This window comes from Dipodomys spectabilis, unplaced genomic scaffold (assembly GCF_019054845.1).
Source record: "Dipodomys spectabilis isolate Male_0828 unplaced genomic scaffold, ASM1905484v1 ptg000145l, whole genome shotgun sequence".
In the NCBI taxonomy this organism is placed as follows: domain Eukaryota; kingdom Metazoa; phylum Chordata; class Mammalia; order Rodentia; family Heteromyidae; genus Dipodomys; species Dipodomys spectabilis.
The window spans coordinates 24,100,308-24,118,666 of NW_024870822.1; the positions used below are offsets into that span (position 1 = coordinate 24,100,308).

General features: G+C 41.6%; 1 protein-coding gene across 2 annotated transcripts in view; it reads left to right on the plus strand.

The window, feature by feature from the left end:
- The window catches only part of Dennd5a (DENN domain containing 5A), a 97,804-nt gene that overhangs the window by 17,951 nt on the left and 61,494 nt on the right, over positions 1–18,359 (plus strand). For both annotated transcript variants that reach the window (XM_042691361.1, XM_042691362.1), the window contains exons 2-3: positions 15,687–15,758; positions 16,500–16,609. In XM_042691361.1, the coding sequence (XP_042547295.1) occupies positions 15,687–15,758; positions 16,500–16,609 (182 nt within the window). The remainder of the gene's footprint in view (positions 1–15,686; positions 15,759–16,499; positions 16,610–18,359) is intronic.

Below are 18,359 nucleotides of genomic sequence, written 5' to 3' on the forward strand. Positions count from 1 at the left end.
TTTTTTTTTTTGGTTGGTCGTGGTGCTTGGGCGCTGTCCCTGCGCTCTTCAGCTCAAGGCGACCACTCTATTGCTGCAGCCACAGCACCACTTCCGGTTTTCTTTAGTAGTTTATTAGAGATCAGAGTCTCACAGAGTTTCCTGCCCCGGCTGGCTTTGAACCTCAATCCTCAGATCTCAGCCTCCTGAGTAGCTGGGATTACAGGCATGAGCCACCAGCGCTCGGCTAATACATTTCTTTAAAAGGCTTTCCTATCAGTGCCTGATATACCTTTTGTAATCTATTCCCTTTTTGTTCTCTTAATGGTGACTTACAAGGAAGAAATACTTTATTTTTTATTTTTTGCCAGTCTTGGGGCTTAAAGTCAGGGCTTGGGCACTGTCCCTGAGCCTCTCTGTGCTCAAGTCTACCGCTTGAGCCATAGCACCACTTCTGGCTTTTTCTGTTTATATAGTACTGAGGAATTGACCCAGGACTTTATACAGGCCGAGAAATATTTTAAATTATAATATTTATCAGTTTTTTCTTTTTGTGTAGTCCATTTTGTATCTCTGCTACTGGAGATTATGACGATTTTGTTTTACCTTTCACATTTAGATGTGTAAGCCCAGAGCACTTTTAAATACTGTACTCTGATGTTGTTCTGCTGAAAAAAGCTTCTCTAATTTTTTTCTTTCTTTCTTTTTTTTTTTTTTGGTTGAGTAAGAGAGAAACATTTCCATTGATCACAGCTGGGCCTGAAGTACAACAAGGCTTTGATATGACCAATACAGTCCTGTGTAGTGCACATTTTATAAAACAAATGCTAGTCTTTGTGCTTTGATATTGTACTAATTTGTAAATTTTCAGTGGCTTAGAAAACTGCAAAAAAAAAAAAAAAAGAATTTCCTGCTGCTGAAATCTGAGGCTCACAAAGCCAGAACAAGTAGAAAAGTCTGTGAAACTTTTATCACCAATTAATCAGCAAAAAGCCAGAAGTCAGATACTATGGCTCAAGTGGTAGAATGTCAGCTTTGAGTGAAATAGCTAAGGGAGAACACCCTGGCTCTGAGTTCAACCCTTAGTACTTGCACCAAGACAGTTTAAGAAAAAAAGAACTTATGAAGCTGGCAATGTGGCTCAAGCGGTAGGATAATAGTTTTGAGTGAAAAAAAATGAACTTACTATTATAGGTCTTACAAATAAAGGATAATGTTCTGTTATTGAGGCTAAATGAATGCTAGGCACCTAGATTCTTAAATTTTCTAGTGTATAATTGCTGCTAGGTGTTCCTTTAAAGCTGTGGTTTAAAATATGGACTTAAGACATGTCAGTATTCTTGGGATAACCATATTTGTGCCTTGGTATATATCTGTGAAATGGCTATACATTGCCCCTTTCATATAGTAGACTGTTAATTCTTTCTTAGGGAGTATTTGGGAATGTCCAGGGCATTTGCGTGTCTTCTTTTTCAGAATTCCAGATATGGAGGTGACTCTTGAACATATATATGGCAGTCTGTTTGGAGAGAGAGGAGCTAATATTTTCTAATATTTATTTAATATCCCATGTGGTCCATGTGCTTTATTTACTATCAAATCATTGAGTTCTTTCAGTACACTGGTAAGATAGTATTGCTAACTCCACAATATAAATGATGAAATAAATTTATAGAAGAGAGCTGGGCACCAGTGGCTCATGCCTGTAATCCTAGTTACTTAGGAGACTGAAATCTGAGGATTATGGTTCAAAGCCAGTCCAGGAGAAAAGTCCATGAGACTCTTATCTCCAATAAACCACTAGAAAACCGGAAGTGGTGCTGTGGCTCAGCTCACCTTGAGCTGAAGAGCTGAGGGATAGCGCCCAAGCCCAGAGTTCAAGCCCCACGACCCCCCCCCCCCCAAAAAAAATATAGAAGAGAGATTTTTTTTTTTTTGGTGCCGGTTCTGGCGATTGAACTCAGGGCCTAGACAATGCTCCTATTCTTTTTTCCTAAAGTATAGTGCTCTACTATTTAAGCCACAATTCTACTTTCTTTTCTTTTTTTTTTTGGTCGGTTGTGGGGCTTGAACTCTGGCCTTGGACACTGTCCCTGCACTCTTCAGCTCAAGGTGAGTGTTCTACCGCTTGAGCCACAGCGCCACTTCCGGTTTTCTAGTGGTTTATTGGAGATAAGAATCTCATGCACTTTTCTGCCTGGGCTGGCTTTGAACCGCAATCCTCAGATTTCAGCCTCTCGAGTAGCTAGGTGGCGAGGGCCTGGCTATCTATTTTTTTTTTTGGGGGGGTCCGGTCGTGGGGCCTGAACTCTAGGCCTGGGCGCTATCCCTCAGCTCTTCAGCTCCAGGCTAGCGCTCTACCACTTGAGCCACAGCGCCACTTCTGGCTTTTTTCTTTTTGCTTATGTGGTGCTGAGGAATGGAGCCCAGGGCCTCAGGCATGCAAGGCAAGCGCTCTACCACTGAGTCACCTTCCTAGTCCCCTCCCCTCCCTTTTTTTTGGTGGTTAATTGGAGATAAAAGTCACAGACTTTCCTCCTGGGCTGGCTTCAACTGTGATCTTCAGATCTCAGCCCCCTGAGTAGTTAGGATTACAGGCATGAACCAGCATCCAGCAGAAGAGAAATACTTAAAGCATTTCTTATATAACACTAATTCCTTTTCTTTTTGGTACTAGTACTGTGGCTTGAACTCTGGGCCTTTTGCTCTTACTTTTTCATTCAAGGCTGGCTCTGTAGCACTTGAGCCACACTTCTACTTTCAGCTTTTTGCTGGTTAATTAGAGATAAGAGTCTTATGGAGGGATGGCAAAGTGGCTCACTGGTAGAGCCTTGCATATCTGAGGCCCTGGGTTCAATTCCTCAGTACCACATAAGCAGAAATAGCCAGAAGTGGTGCTGTGACTCAAGAGGTCTAGTGCTAGCCTTGAGCTGAAGAGCTGAAGGGACAGTGCCCAGGCCCAGATTTCAGACCCCAGGACCAACCAAAAAAAAAAAAAAAAGAGTCTCATGGACTTTCCTATTTGTGCATTTTGTACTCAGATCTCAGACTCCTGAGTAGCTAGGATTACAGGCATGATCCACTGGTGTCCAACTGGCTTGGTTTTTTTTTTTTTGGGGTCCGGTCGTGGGGCCTGAACTCTGGGCCTGGGCACTGTCCCTCAGCTTTTCAGCTCAAGGCTAGCGCTCTACCACTTGAGCCATAGCGCCACTTCCGGCTTTTTTCATTTTGCTTATGTGGTGCTGAGGAATCAAACCCAAGGCCTCCTGCATGCAAGGCAAGCGCTCTACCACTGAGCCATCTTCCCAGCCCCCCTGGCTTGGGTTTTTATTGAAATAGTGTGAACATGATATGAGCCTTTGAGTGAGTTGTTTTGATTTAATGCTTTGCATAAAGTATTTATGAGATGATAATAGATGAATTATGGGGACATTTTTACTTTGAGAATTAAAATTTTGTTTTGGTACATACTATTACTATCTTTTTCCCCCTCTCTTCTGGGAATTGATCACAGGTCTTTGTGAGTGCCAGACAAGTGCCCTGCCACAGAGCCCTCTTTTCTTTCTCTATGGCTATTCAAGGTGTGTTCACTTTTAGAGCTTTTTTGTTATACACTGGAGATCAGAACTTTTCTTTAGCTCATTTTATAATAGATGGGTTACTTTGGCTTTTGCTTCTTTAACTGTATTAAAAACAGTATCTCTGATGCTGGGCGCTGGTGGCTCATGCCTGAATCCTAGCTACTCAAGATCTGAGATCTGAGGACCACTGTTCAAAGCCAGCTTAGGCAGAGAAGTCCATGAGACTCTCATTTCCAGTTAACCACAAGAAAACTAGAAGTGGAGCTGTAGTCAAAATGGTAGAATATTAGCCTTCAACAAAAAATCTCAGGGACAGCACCCAAGCTCTGAGTTTAAGCCCCATAACTGACAAAAAGAAAAAAAGTAAAAAAAAAAAAGTAGTATCTTTGTTTCCTTTAACAGTTTCATGGACTTGATATTCAGAACTTGAAAAAAAAAAAGCTTTTATTCTTATATTTTTTCAAGGATTGTATTTAAGCGGGGCATCCTGGTTAATGGTCATAATCCCAACTATTCTGGGCTGGGAAGGTGGCTCAGTGGTAGAGTGCTTGCCTTGAGCTGAAGAGCTGAGGGACAGCGCCCAGGCCCAGAGTTCAGGCCCCACGACCGGACCAAAAAAAAAAAAAAATCCCAACTATTTTGGATGCAGAGATAGGAGGAGAGTTTGAAATAGTGAGTTCCTATTTCTGAAGCAAAATAAAAGAAGCTGGAGTCATGGTTCAAGTGGGCCTTGAGTTCAATTGTTGTACTGAAAAAAAAGGTGGGGGGACGGGGTTGTTATGATAGGCTATATAAAGGGAAGCTCCAAAAAATTGCATATCGAAAAGATAAATAGAAAGGTAGGAGGCGTGGCTCAGTTGGTAGAGTACTAGCCAGTGAGCAAAATTGGCAGGTACTGAGTTTGAGTCCCAGTCTCCGACCTTTAAAAAAGAAAAGCAATAGAAAGCTAAAATAATCCAGAAGCTTTTTTCTTGCATTTTCGGGATTATTAGCTATGGATTGAAAATTTGATAAAACTGAGAAGACTGAAACTGAGATTATTAGATTTATACAGAAACAGTTAATTTCTGTGAATGAAAGTCTTTTGACCCAGACAAATTACACATTAGAGTTCCCAAAATTTTTGAAATGAGATCTGTCACTGTCATTATGTTGGGAAAATGGAGGAGAACTGAAAAGGAACGGGCTGACTTGATCATCAACAGGCAGGATTGTTTATTGAGGAACAGCCAGGGGCACAGAAGTTTGGAGGTTGTACCAGAGAGTTGGGACAGGAGCATGCAAGCACACATGCACACGTTATTCTTGGAGTGGCGGAAGACCGCTATAGCTTCTTTCAACAACTCCGGCAGTTCCTGGCTCTGAGCACACTTTGAATCCAGATGCCTTGAGAGTTGATGTCTCTGTGATCTAAACACATTGATGGAGGTCACCAAAGCTGTCATTTAAGAAATAGCCTGGCACAGGTGGCTCATGCCTGCTGTCCTAGCTACTCAGGAGGCTGAGATCTAGGATCGTTTCAAGCCAGCGGGGCAGGAAAGCCTGTGAGACTCTTATCTTTAATTAACCATCAGAAAACTGGAAGTGGCATTGTGGCTCAAGTGATAAAGAGCTCGCCTTGAGCTGAAGAGCTGAGGGACAGTGCCCAGGCCCAGAGTTCAAGCCTCATAATTGACATAAAACAACAAAAAGAAATTAGGAATTATATTAGTATTCTAAATCCTAGATTTAAAAAGAAAACTCTACTAGTTCAAGAAATGTACACTTAAGCCAGGCGCTGGTGGCTCACGCCTATAATCCTAGCTACTCAGGAGGCTGAGATCTGAGGCTCCTGATCAAAGCCAGCCCGGGCAGGAAAGTCTGTGAGACTCTTATCTCCATTAAACCACTGGAAAACCAGAAGTGGCTTTGTGGCTCCAGCGGCTTTGTGGCTCTAGCGGTAGAGTGCTCGCCGAGAGCTGAAGGGCACAGGGACAGTGTCTAAGTGTCTAAGTCCAGAGTTCAAGCCCCACGACTGACCCCCCCAAAAAAAGAAGAGAAATGTACACCACATAAGCAAAAAGAAAAAAGTCGTAAGTGGCACTGTGGCTCAAGTGGTAGAGTGCTAGCCTTGAGCTGAAGAGCTGAGGGACAGCGCCCAGGCCCAGAGTTCAGGCCCCACGACCAGACCCCCCCCCCAAAAAAAATATATAGGAAATTCAGAGAATGAAGAAAAGTATAAATAAAACAAGCAATCATCTATGCTCTCACTTTTCAGAAATAATATAACAGTATTTAATAGTGTGTCAGGCTTTGGAGATAAGAGACTCATGGACTCTCTTGACCAGACTGACTTGAACCATCATCAGCCTCCTGAATAGCTAGGATTACAGGTGTGAGCCACCAGTACCCAGCCATATTCTTTAATTTTTTTTTTAAAATTGTTATTATTAAGGTGTTGTACAGAGCGGTTACCATTTCACAATTCATGTAATGTGTACATTTCTCTTTTGGAGATGTCTCCCCTTCCTTCTCTTTCCATCAGTTTCCCTTCCTGATGGTGCCTAGAAGTTACGTAGGCCATTTTCTGCATAGTATATGCTGAATATCATAATTGCATTTGTTCACGCTTACTCCTCTTTCTGTACCTCCTTTTCCCCTCCCCTACCATGAAAAAGAAAAAGAAAAAAAACCCAGAAACATACACATACACCAATACTACCACCAACATAAACAACTCATGTTTCCATTTTGATAAATAGTATTTTACATTTTTAGGATTTACATTTTTGGATCCTAACATATTCTTAATTGCCCCCATCTTCCCTTCATATTTTTCTTTTTCACACCTTATTTTGAGATATTTAAAACATAAATCATGTGTGTGTGGGAGAGAGAGAGAGAGAGAGAGAGAAGAGAGTGTGTGTGTGTGTGTCCTGGGGCTTAAATTCGGGGCCTAGACCCTGTCCCCTGAGGTTTTTGCTCAAGGCTACCACTCTACCACTTGAGCCACAGCTCCACTTCTGGTTTTTTGGTTACTAATTGGAGATAAGAGTTCCATGGACTTTCTGCCTGGGCTGGCTTCAAACTGCAATCCTCAGTTCTCAGTCTTCTGAGTAGCTAGGATTATAAGGGCAAGCCACAGGCACCTGGCCTGGCCTTTGTTTTTATTTTCCTTCCTTCCTTCCTTCCTTCCTTCCTTCCTTCCTTCCTTCCTTCCTTCCTTCCTTCCTTCCTTCCTTCCTTCCTACCTCCCTCCCTCCCTCCCTCCCTCCCTCCCTCCCTTCTTTTTTTCTTTCTTTGTTTTCTTTCTTTCTTTTTTTTTTTTGGTCCCGGTCTTGGGGCCTGAACTCTGTGCCTGGGCGCTGTCCCTCAGCTCTTCAGCTCAAGGCTAGCGCTCTACCACTTGAGCCACAACACCACTTCCGGCTTTTTGCTTATGTGGTGCTGAGGAATCGAACCCAGGGCCTCATGCTTGCAAGGCAAGCACTCTACCACTGAGCCACCTTCCCAGCCCCTCCCTTTTTGTTGTTGTTGTTGGTTGTGGGGCTTGAGCTCTGGGCCTGGGTGCTGTCCCTCAGCTCTTTAGCTCAAGGCTAATGCTCTACCACTTGAGCTACAGTGCCACTTCCGGTTTTCTGGTGGTTTATTTGAGATAAGAGTTTCACAGACTTTCCTGCCAGGGCTGGCTTTGAACTGCGGTCCTCAGATCTCAGCCTCCTGAGTAGCTAGGATTACAGGCGTGAGCCACCGGCGCCTGGCTTCTTTTTATTTTTATATGATGACATCCAGCCAGGAAAATGCTGTTAATCTAATACTACAAATTTTTTTGAGATTTTCAGCATTTAAAGGATTATATCTTACAGAAATTTATTGTCATATATCCTTTGTGGCTTGCCTGTTGGCTTAAAGCATTTGAAAATCTGATGCAAATTGGATATTGCATCGGTTTGGGTTATTTGACATTATGGCCTGCCAGGATATTGTCCCCCAATTTTTTTTTTTTTTTTTTTGGGTCCGGTTGTGGGGCCTGAACTCTGGGCCTGGGCGCTGTCCCTCAGCTCTTCAGCTCAAGGCTAGCGCTCTACCACTTGAGCCAGAGCGCCACTTCCGGCTTTTTTCTTTTTTTGCTTATGTGGTGCTGAGGAATCGAACCCAGGGCCTCGAGCATGCAAGGCAAGCGCTCTACCACTGAGCCACCTTCCCAGCCCCCCCAATTTTTTTTAAACTTTTAATTGTTATTATAAAGGTGATATACACAGGCTGTCCTCAAATCTTGAATGGAAAACTTTATCTTGGAGTTAACTTTGTCACTCCTGTGGTGGATGCTGCATCTTATATTTCATATATACATCTTTCTTTTTTTTTGGGGGGGGGGTCCGGTCGTGGGGCCTGAACTCTGGGCCTGGGCACTGTCCCTCAGCTCTTCAGCTCCAGGCTAGCGCTCTACCACTTGAGCCACAGCGCCACTTCCGGCTTTTTTCTTTTTGCTTATGTGGTGCTGAGGAATGGAACCCAGGGCCTCAGGCGTGCAAGGCAAGCGCTCTACCACTGAGCTACCTTCCCAGCCCTATATACATCTTTCTTAGTTAATTCAAGTGGGTTTTGTTTTGTTTTTTTTCTTTTTGTTGGTCATGGGGCTTGATCTCTGGGCCTGGGTGCTATCCCTCAGCTCTTCAGCTCAAGGCTAGTGTTGTACCTCTTGAGCCATAGTGCCACTTTCAGTTTTCTAGTGGTTAATTGGAGATAAGAGTCTCACCGACTTTCCTGCCTGGGCTGGCTTTGAACAGTGATCCTCAGATCTCAGCTTCCTGAGTAGCTAGGATTACAGGCGTGAGCCACTGGTGCCTGGCTTAATTCAAGTTTTTTATTTTACTTTTTTCTGTTCCTGGGGCTTGAACTCAGGGCCTGAGTGCTGACTCTCAACTTTTTTGCTTCAGGATAGTGCTCTACCCCTTGAACTATAGCTCCACTTCCTGCATTTTACTGGTAAATTGGAGATAAGAGTCTCGCAGACTTTCTTGCCCAGGTCGACTTTGAACTTTGGTTCTCAGATCTCAGCTTCCTGAGTGGCATGAGCCACTGGCATTGACTCAGTTAATTCAAGTTTTAGCCAAGCATATCCTTCCAAATTAAATGTCTGTGAATTAAAAAAAAATTCTTGCGCTTTGTCCCTAATTTGGCTGAGTATACAATTCTAGTTGGAAATAATTTTCCCTTTAGAACTGAAAACATGGCTCCATTGTTTTCCAGTTTCCAATGTTGTTGTTGAAAACCCCATCTATTCAGATGCTCTGTTCTTTGTAAGTGCATCTTTCTTTCTGGAAATATCTAGAATTTTCTCTTATTCCTGACATTTTGAAGTGTTTTGGTCTATTTTTTTTTTTAACCTATTATGTAGAGCCTTTGAGAATACTTTCAGTTTGGAAATTCATGCCTTTTATATGTGGGATATTCTGTTGAGTTAGGTTAGTAATTATTTCTGCTTTTTTATTTTCTCCATTTTACTTTTATCAAATACTATTGCTTGTATTTAGATGTTCTGGACTGATTAATTTTCCTATATTGTTTTCTCCAGTGATTTAATTTTTTTAATTTTTTTATCATCAAGGTGATATACAGAGGGGTTACAGTTACATAAGTCAGGCAATCAGTACATCTGGCTCTTTCCTCATTTTTCTCCCATTTTCCCTCTCCCCCAACCTCCCCCATCCAATGATCTTGTTATTTGTTCTCCTGCTGTGGATATTTCCTCAAATCTATTTTCCCAACTCTTCTATTAGTTACCAAGTTTTTAAATGCTTATGTAATTTCCAAAGGCTTTTTCTTAGTGTTCTTTAAAAAAATCCTAACATTTTTTTCATGTAATATGCAACATTTTTTTTCTGAGAATATTTATGATAGTAATTTTTTTTTTTTGTCAGTCATGGGGCTTGTACTTAGGGCCTAGAATTGTCCCTGAGCTCTTTTGCTCAAGGGTAGTGCTCTATCACTTTGAGCCACAGTGCCACTTCCAGTTTTCTGGTGGTTAATTGGAGATAAGAGTCCCATGGCCTTTCCTGGCTTTGAACTGCAGTCTTCAGATCTCAGCCTCCTGAGTAGCTAGGATTACAGGCATGAGCTACTGGGACCTGGCCTTTTTTTTTTTTTTGTCTTTTTAAGCTACTTTATTGACATAGAAGCCTACCTGTATGAAGTACAGAATTCAGTGTTTTGTGTTTTTTTTTTTTTGCTGGTCCTAGGTCTTGAACTCTGGGCTTGGAGACTGTCCCTGAGCTTATAGCACTCTACTACTTGAGCCACAGCACCACTTCTGGCTTTTTTTTTTGATTAATTGGAGATGAAAGTCTCATGGAAAACTTTCCTGTCCCGTTTGGCTTTGAACTGTGTATCTCAGCCTCTTGAGTAGCTAGGATTATAGGACTGAGTCACCAACACCTGGTTCCAGTTTTTTGTTTTTTTGTTTTTTAGTATAGTTACAGAATTGTGCAATCAACTTATTAGGAGTTACTCAGTGTCTCCTCACTCAAGGAAGGAGTGAGGTAAGAAACAAGTCTGGGGCTGGGAAGGTGGCTCAGTGGTAGAGTGCTTGCCTTGCATGCATGAGGCCCTGGGTTTGATTCCTCAGCACCACATAAACAAAAAAAGCCTGAAGTGGCGCTGTGGCTCCAGTGGTAGAGCGCTATCCTTGAGCTGAAGAGCTGAGGGACAGCACCCATACCCAGAGTTCAGGCCCCATGACCGGCAAAAAAAAAAAAAAAGAAACAAGTCTGTTTCTAGATTTGCTTATTTTGAATATTCTGTTTAAATGAGCTATGAAGTTCTTTTTGTTGTTGTTGTTGTTACTGTTTTTCTGATCCTGGGGCTTAAACTCAGTGCCTGGGTGCTGTCTCTGAGCTTTTGTGTTCAAGGCTGACACTCTACTCCACTTGAACCTTAGCTCTACTTCCAAATTTTTGGTGGTTAATTGTGGATAAGAGTCTCATGGATTTTCCTGTCTAGGCTGGTTTTTAACTGTGATCTTCACATATCAGCCTCCTGAGTAGCTAGAATTACAGGTGTGAGCTCTGGGCATCTGGCTGAGATGTGTTTTTTTTTTTTTTTAGTCGGCCGTGGGGCTTGAACTCTGGGCCTGGGCGCTGTCCCTCAGCTCTTCAGCTCAAGGCGAGCGCTCTACCACTTGAGCTACAGCGCCACTTCCGGTTTTTCTGGTGGTTATTGGAGATAGGAGTCTCACGGTCTCTCCTGCCCGGGCTGGCTTTGAACCACGATTCTCAGATCTCAGCCTCCTGAATAGCTAGGATTACAGGCGTGAGCCACCAGCGCCCGGCTGGCTGAGATGTTTTTAAAGTCTTCTTAATAAATTTACAATTTTAGGATAGTAGGAGTAAGAATTGATTTTGGTGCAGTGCCTAGAAGATAGTAGATAGGAGACAAGGCCTTAATAAAAGTAACATGTATACTAAAAGTACACATGTACAAATCCAAAATCATCTGATAAATAAAGCATGGTTAGAAAAACAACAAAGTCCCTCCAGGGGAAAACAAAGGAATACAGATTCTTTCTTAATTTTCCATTGAAAAGTTTGGTGGGCAGCTTTCTTGGATTAGTGTCGTAGAAGGAGCCTTGGTTGATTTGCAGAGTGTATACTTATGTGTATGTCACTGGGTCCACTGTCTTTTTTGTCGTCAGTCGTGGGGCCTGAACTCTGGGCCTGGGGGCTGTTCCTCAGCTCTTCAGCTCAAGGCTAGCGCTCTACCACTGGAGCCACAGCACCACTTCCAGCTTTTTCTGCTTATGTGGTGCTGAGGAATCAACCCAGGGCCTCACGCATGCAAGGCAAGCGCTCTACCACTGAGCCACCTTCCCAGCCCAGTGTTGCTCTTTCATATCTACTTATTTCCTTTTCTTCTTTTTGTTCATTGTTTTTGTTTTTTCACCCTAAAGTGTGTGTGTGTGTGTGTGTACATATGTGTGTGCATGTGTGTTTATTCATTGCTAAGAATTGAAGAGTCTAGTATGTGCTGAGTGTGTGTGTATGTGTGTGCATGTGTGGGTGTGTATTTAAGCAGTGCTAGGCATTGAAGAGCCTAGTATGTGCTAGGTGTGTGTGTGTGTGTGTGTGTGTGTATGTGTGTGTGTGTGTGTGTGTGTGTGTGTGTGTGTGTGTGTGTTTAAGCATTGCCAGGGATTAAAGAGCCTAGTAAGTGCTAGGCAATCCTTTTGCCACTGAGTTATATCTCTAGCTCTTTGTTTTTTCTTTTTTTGTGCTGGTCCTGAGTCTTTAACTCAGGGCCTAGGTGCTGTCTTTGTGCTCTTCAACTCAAGGCCAGCACTTTACCGCTTGAGCCACAGCGCCACTTCCGGTTTTCTGGTGGTTTATTGGAAATAAGAGTCTCATGGACTTTCCTGCCTGGGCTGGCTTTGAACTGCGATCCTCAGATCTCAGCCTCCTGAGTAGCTAGGATTACAGATGTGAGCCACCAGCACCCGGCTCTTTTTTTTTTTTTTTTTTTTTTTTACTTAAGGCTAGTGTTCTACCACTTAAGCCATAGCTTCACTTCTGACTTTTGATGGTTTAGTGGAAATAAGAGTCTGATGGGCTTTCTTGCCTGGGCTGGCTTTGAACCGAGATCCTCAGATTTTGGCCTTCTAAGTAGCTAGAACTACCGAAATGAGCCACTGATGACTAACTTCCTTTTACTTTTTAAATGCTTTATAGGGTGGCTAAAATGAATATGGTTTGTTCTTAGGGCCCTTGTACCTCTTTATTAATGAGCTGCTTCTTCCAAGGGTGGATAAAAGTCAGATTAAATTATATACCTCCTCTATCCTTGGAGTTATTTTACTGTGCTCTTTGTGCTGGTCCAATCTAATTCATGGGGCTTTTGTCTAAAATTGGCATCCCAAGAGGAACCTGTACTCAGAACCTGACAGACAAAATTTACTTTCCTCAGCATGTTGTGGAAGATGGGGCAGAGGAGACAGAAGCTTTTTTTTTTTTTTGTGGTTAGTGGGGCCTGTCTCTGGGTCTGGGTGCTGTCCCTTAGCTCTTCAGCTCAAGGCTAGCACTCTACCACTTGAGCCACAGTACCACTTCCAGTTTCTTCTGCTTATGTGGTGCTGAGGAATTGAACCCAGGGCCTCATGCATGCAAGGCAAGCACTCTACCACTGACCTACCTTCCCAGTCCTGAGATAGAGGTTCTAACCATCACCTCTTCCTCCTCTTCAGCCACACTCTAGATGGTCTCTCACGCTCACCGCTGTTCCACTTTTGATCTCATAGCTTCTGTGGTTCTCCCCTTACTTAGTAGCTGATTTTAACATCTGAATATGTGGCATATCTTAGGGACACCTCACAGCAATCTAAGGAAGATACTTTTCTCCTGAAGCTCTCATATATTACAATGGTAGTTGACTTTATTCCTGTGTATGTTCAGGTATATGTATTTAACTGAGGGGATTTTCTAGGTGAGTTAGGAAGAAATGAACAAATTGACAACTAAAAATGAAGAAGCTTAGGAGGAAGAAATAGTTATCTTCTCTCAAAACTGAAGGCAGTTTAAAAATACATTCTGAGAATTTCAGACTGTAAATAAGAGCATTATATCAGCTGCTTGCTGCTTAATTACTTAGTACAGAAGGCAGGCCTTCCATGGGTGGCTCTTAACAGGTGCTGTCAAAGCAATGAGAACTAGTTTTACTTAAGCCATGGGTCTTTGTTGCTATAGCTTTTGCCAGCTGTCTGCTGATTTTGCTAGGCTTCTTGAATAAAGATTCCCAAATATACTTTGAGAGATAACATATGCTTAAAAAGAAAGTTTCTGAAGAATCAGTTTGGAAGAAGTGATCAAGAATTGAGAAGAATTGAAATTTGCTTTACTAATGAAGATTGGGTTTTATCAGAAATTGGAAATTTAATTTTTGGTTGTGGGGCTTGAACTCTGGGCTTGGGCACTGTCCCTCAGCTCTTCAACTCAAGGCTAGCACTCTACTAGTTGAGCCACAGCGCTACTTCTGGCTTTTTCTGTTTATGTGGTGCTGAGGAATTGAACCCAAGGCCTCATGCATGCCAGGCAAGCACTCTACCACTGAGCCACCTTCCCAGTCCTAGAGAGAAATTTTAATTACTAAATAAATAACTCTGACTGGTATTATTTTTTTTGGAACAGATAACTTAGAATTATTATTATTATTATAATTTTGCTGGTCGTGGGGCTTGAACTCTGGGCCTGGGCACTGTCTCTGAGCTGTTCACCTCAAGGCCAGCACTCTATCATTTGAGCCATAACACCACTTCTGATTTTCTGGCGGTTTTATTGGAGATAAGAGTCTCATGGACTTTCTTGCCTGAGCTGGCTTTGAACCTTGATCCTCAGATCTCAGCCTCCTTAGTAGCTAGGATTACAGGCATGAGCCACTGGTGCCCAGCATAGAATTATTATAAACTCATTTTTAATTAAAAAAAAGAGGGTTGGGAATGTGGCTTAGTGGTAAAGTACTTGCCTAGCGTACCTGAAACCCTGAGTTCAATTCCTTAGTACCGCATAAATAGAAAAAGTCAGAAGTGGTACTGTGGCTCAAGTGGTATGGTATTAGTCTTGAGCAAAAGAAGCTCAGGGATAGTGCCCAGGTCCTGAGTTCAAATCCCAGGACTGTAATAAATAAATAAATAAATAAATATATAAATAAGAGCAACCTGAATGCTTTAGGGAGGGACTTTCTGCCTTTTAGTCCATGTCATTCTGTGATGAACAGTTTATCTCTCTTAATAATCATTAGCTCATTTGAATTCCAAACTACTTTAGAAAAACTATAATTGGAACAGAATTCTGTCAGCTAGAACACATAAATAGGATCCTGTGTAAGGGTGCTCTGATTGTATACCACATAGCTGAAGATCTAAGCTGCTCAGATAATAACCTTGATGGCTTGAGTGTGTTCTTTTTTTGTGCATTTCACAGTAACATCCTGATAGAAGGTGCATTCTCATCTCTCTCCCCAGATTCTACTAAGTTCTCTTATATGATATGACTAGTCAATAAATAAGATATAATTCAATTAAATTGTGCTTGATTAAATTTTCTGTACATTTTTATGCTACCTAGTAAAATTATTATTTTTCTTATTTGCATTGTTTGTTTTTTAATTATTAAGGAGTTGTCCAGAGGAGTTACAATTTATAAGTTAGATAATGCATACAATTCTTCTTGGACAATGTTACCACTTTCACTTTCCCCTAAAAATTATTATTATTTTTGTTGGTCATGGGACTTAAATTCTGGGCCTGGGTACTGTCCCTGAGCTCTTCAGTTCAAGGCTAGCGCTCTACCACTTGAGCCACAGCGATACTTCCAGCTTTTTTCTCATGGTTAATTGGAGATAAGAGTCTCGTGGACTTTTCTGCCTGGTATGGCTTTGAACTGCAAGCCTCAGATCTCAGCCTCCTCAGTAGCTAGGATTACTGGTATGAGCCATCGGCATCTGACCTGAAAATTATTTTAAACTGTTTAGCTGAAATTAATTTGTTCCTAATTTCTTTTTCTTTTTTTTGGGTCCGGTTGTGGGGCCTGAACTCTGGGCTTCGGCGCTGTCCCTCAGCTCTTCAGCTCAAGGCTAGTGCTCTACCACTTGAGCCACAGCACCACTTCTAGCTTTTTTCTTTTTGCTTATGTGGTGCTGAGAGGAATTGAACCCAGGCTTGCAAGGCAAGCGCTCTACCACTGAGCCAACTTCCCAGCCTATTGTTCCTAATTTCTTAAACAAACCCCTTAGGAAAGTAATATTTTAGAGTAGATTATTTCAGATAAAACTCTAATGATGTTATAGTAACTTTGTATCAATTTACCTCTTTATTATATCCTGTTGTAATGTTTTTCAAACTATGAATGTTGACTGTCAGTTTAGGTCTGCAAGCATTATTTTTTGTTTTAATAGTATAGAGTAGGAAGTAGGAGAGGGCCTCAATAGTAAGGGTAAGTATTGTTTTATAAAAAAAATTATTTCAGGTAAACTGACATATACACATACATGTGTGTGTTAATTGTTTTATGTTGTAAAATGTGTTTTGTACTGGAGTCATGGTCAAAAATTTGAGTAACACTGCTTTCTAGTAATACTCTTGTTATTTCGTTTATCATATAGCATTATGCCAGTACATTCAGGCTTCTAAAGCCAGGGATGGTGCCAGCCCTTTCATTTCAAGTACGACTGAAGGTAAAAGAACAAACAAACAAAATTGAGAACACCCAAAGCTTTTTGGTGGTTCTTACCTATGTCTCTCCAATAGCATTTTGTATCCTTTGGCCTTCTAACCTTCCTGTGCCTTTTTTGACAGTAGAGTTTCATATTGGCATCTCTAGGTGGTGGGTTCTCTGGTTCTTCCCTTCTCATATTAATGTTCTAAGTTCAGTATATTGTTTGAAGAGGGAAAGGGAGAAACAGGAGAAGTCTAGATGTTTCAAATGATTCTGTACTCTTCAGATTTACCTTCAAATCTGTTTTCTTTATGTTTTTGTATTTTTTGGAGTTTTTTGGTTATATAAATGATAGTTTTTCCTAGGTTATGCTAATTTGATATTTTCAATTGACTTTAACCAATTACTATGGCTTTCAATGGGGGAAAGATGACTACTCCTTTTTAATTATGTGCTTTCTCCCCTCTATTTCAAGAAAATTAGTATTTTGTTAAAAATATTAAATATTTATTTTTAGTAATATTTGATTTCAAAGAGAAGCAAAGATAGCTAGTGGTGTCTGCTATTAATCATGCTATACTTTTTCAGCTTCTTTACTGACATGTTACCATTTTAATATCTTTCCTGTTCTTAAATGGTTGGCGTTACTAACCCCCTTGCCTTCATTTCTGTATTTGCTGGACTACTGAGCTAATTCATTCATAACACTAGGTTTAAAGGGACTTTGTGGAGATGATTTGCTTTATTCTTCATCTTACAGGAGAAAATTTTGAGCAGACACCATTGAGACGAACATTCAAGTCTAAAGTCCTTGCCCGATATCCTGAGAATGTTGAATGGAATCCCTTCGACCAAGATGCAGTGGGAATGGTTAGTATTTTTTTTTTTTGTCGGTCGTGGGGCTTGAACTCTGGGCCTGGGCGCTGTCCCTCAGCTCTTCAGCTCAAGGCGAGCACTCTACCACTTGAGCTACAGCGCCACTTCCGGTTTTCTGGTGGTTTATTGGAGATAGGAGTCTCATGGTCTCTCCTGCCCGGGCTGGCTTTGAACCGTGATCCTCAGATCTCAGCCTCCTGAGTAGCTAGGATTACAGGCGTGAGCCACCAGCGCCCGGCTGGGAATGGTTAGTATTTCTTAGCTACAGATATGAAATAGTTTACAAATAATTTATAGTAGGATTATGAGTCCAGCTGTGGTAGCATTGCTTTTTATCAAGTACCAATAACCTTTGAAGAAGGAATTATATATATTGCATAGTCTGTATTTTGTTCAGTCTATCAAATATTGAGAATATATCAAATATAATAAAAATCATATGTTTCTGTTATGTAACTATACATATATAGTATTGAGTATTTTGGAGTACTAAGCTATTGAATGCTTATTACATCAAGATTATATTACTAATGAAGTTTAAAGTAGTTTTTTTTCTCTCTCTCTCTTTTTTTTTTGTTTGGTCTTCAGGCTTGAACTCAGGCCTGGGTGCTGTCCCAGGCTGTTTTTTGCTCAAGGCTAATGCTCTACCACTTTGAGCCACAGTGCCACTGTGTCACTTCCAGTTCTTTTGGTGTTAATTGGAGATAAGAGCTGTCAGACTTTTTTTGTGTGTGTGTGTGTCAGTTATAGGGTTTGAACTCTGGGCCTGGGCATTGTCCCTGAGCTCTTCTGCTTAAGGTAAGCACTGTACAACTTGAGCCACAGTGCCATTTCTGGTTGCCTGGTGGTTAATTGGAGATAAGAGTCTCACAGACTTTCCTTCCTGGGCTGGCTTTGAACCACCTCAGTCTCATCCTCCTGAATAGTTAGGATTGCAGGCGTGAACTACCAGCACCCGGCTTAAAGTTGTTTTCTTTTATTATATATTGTTTATATTTAAGTCTTTTGGCAGGTATTGTCTTTTGTTGTTGTTGTTGGTCTTGGGGCTTGAACTCTGGGCCAGATTGTTATCCCTGAGCTTCTTTTGCTCAAGGCTAGTGCTCTACCACTTGAGCCACAGTGCCACTTCCTGCTTTTTCTGAGTAGTTTATTGCAGAAAAGTATCTCACTGACTTTTCTGCCTGGGCTGGCTTTGAAACGTGAGTGAGCCTTAGATCTTAGCTTCCTGAGTAACTAGGATTATAAGCATGAACCACTGGTATCTGGCTGGTATTGTCTTTTTATTTCATCATAATTTTAGGTGGGATAACATTTTAAATTTCATGTTGAATGTTACTCGAGTAAGCTAACCTTTATTGAATATTCACCTTATGCTTGGCACTCTAGTAAGCATTTTACATAGATTAACTAATTTGTTCTTTACCTTCTACATGGGTAATGTTTTTATTTTTTTATTTTTTATTTTTGTTGGTTGTGGGGCCTCAACTCTGGGCCTGGGCTCTGTCCCTGCAGCTCTTCAGCTCAAGGCTAGCGCTCTACCACTTGAGCCACAGCGCCACTTCTGGCATTGGGTTTTGCTTTTTTTTTTTTTTTGTCAGTCGTAGGGCTTGAACTGTGGGCCTGGGCGCTGTCCCTCAGCTCTTCAGCTCAAGGTGAGCACGCTACCACTTGAGCCACAGTGCCACTTCCCACTTCTGGCTTTTTCTGTTTATTTGGTACTGAGGAATTGAACCCAGGGCCTCAT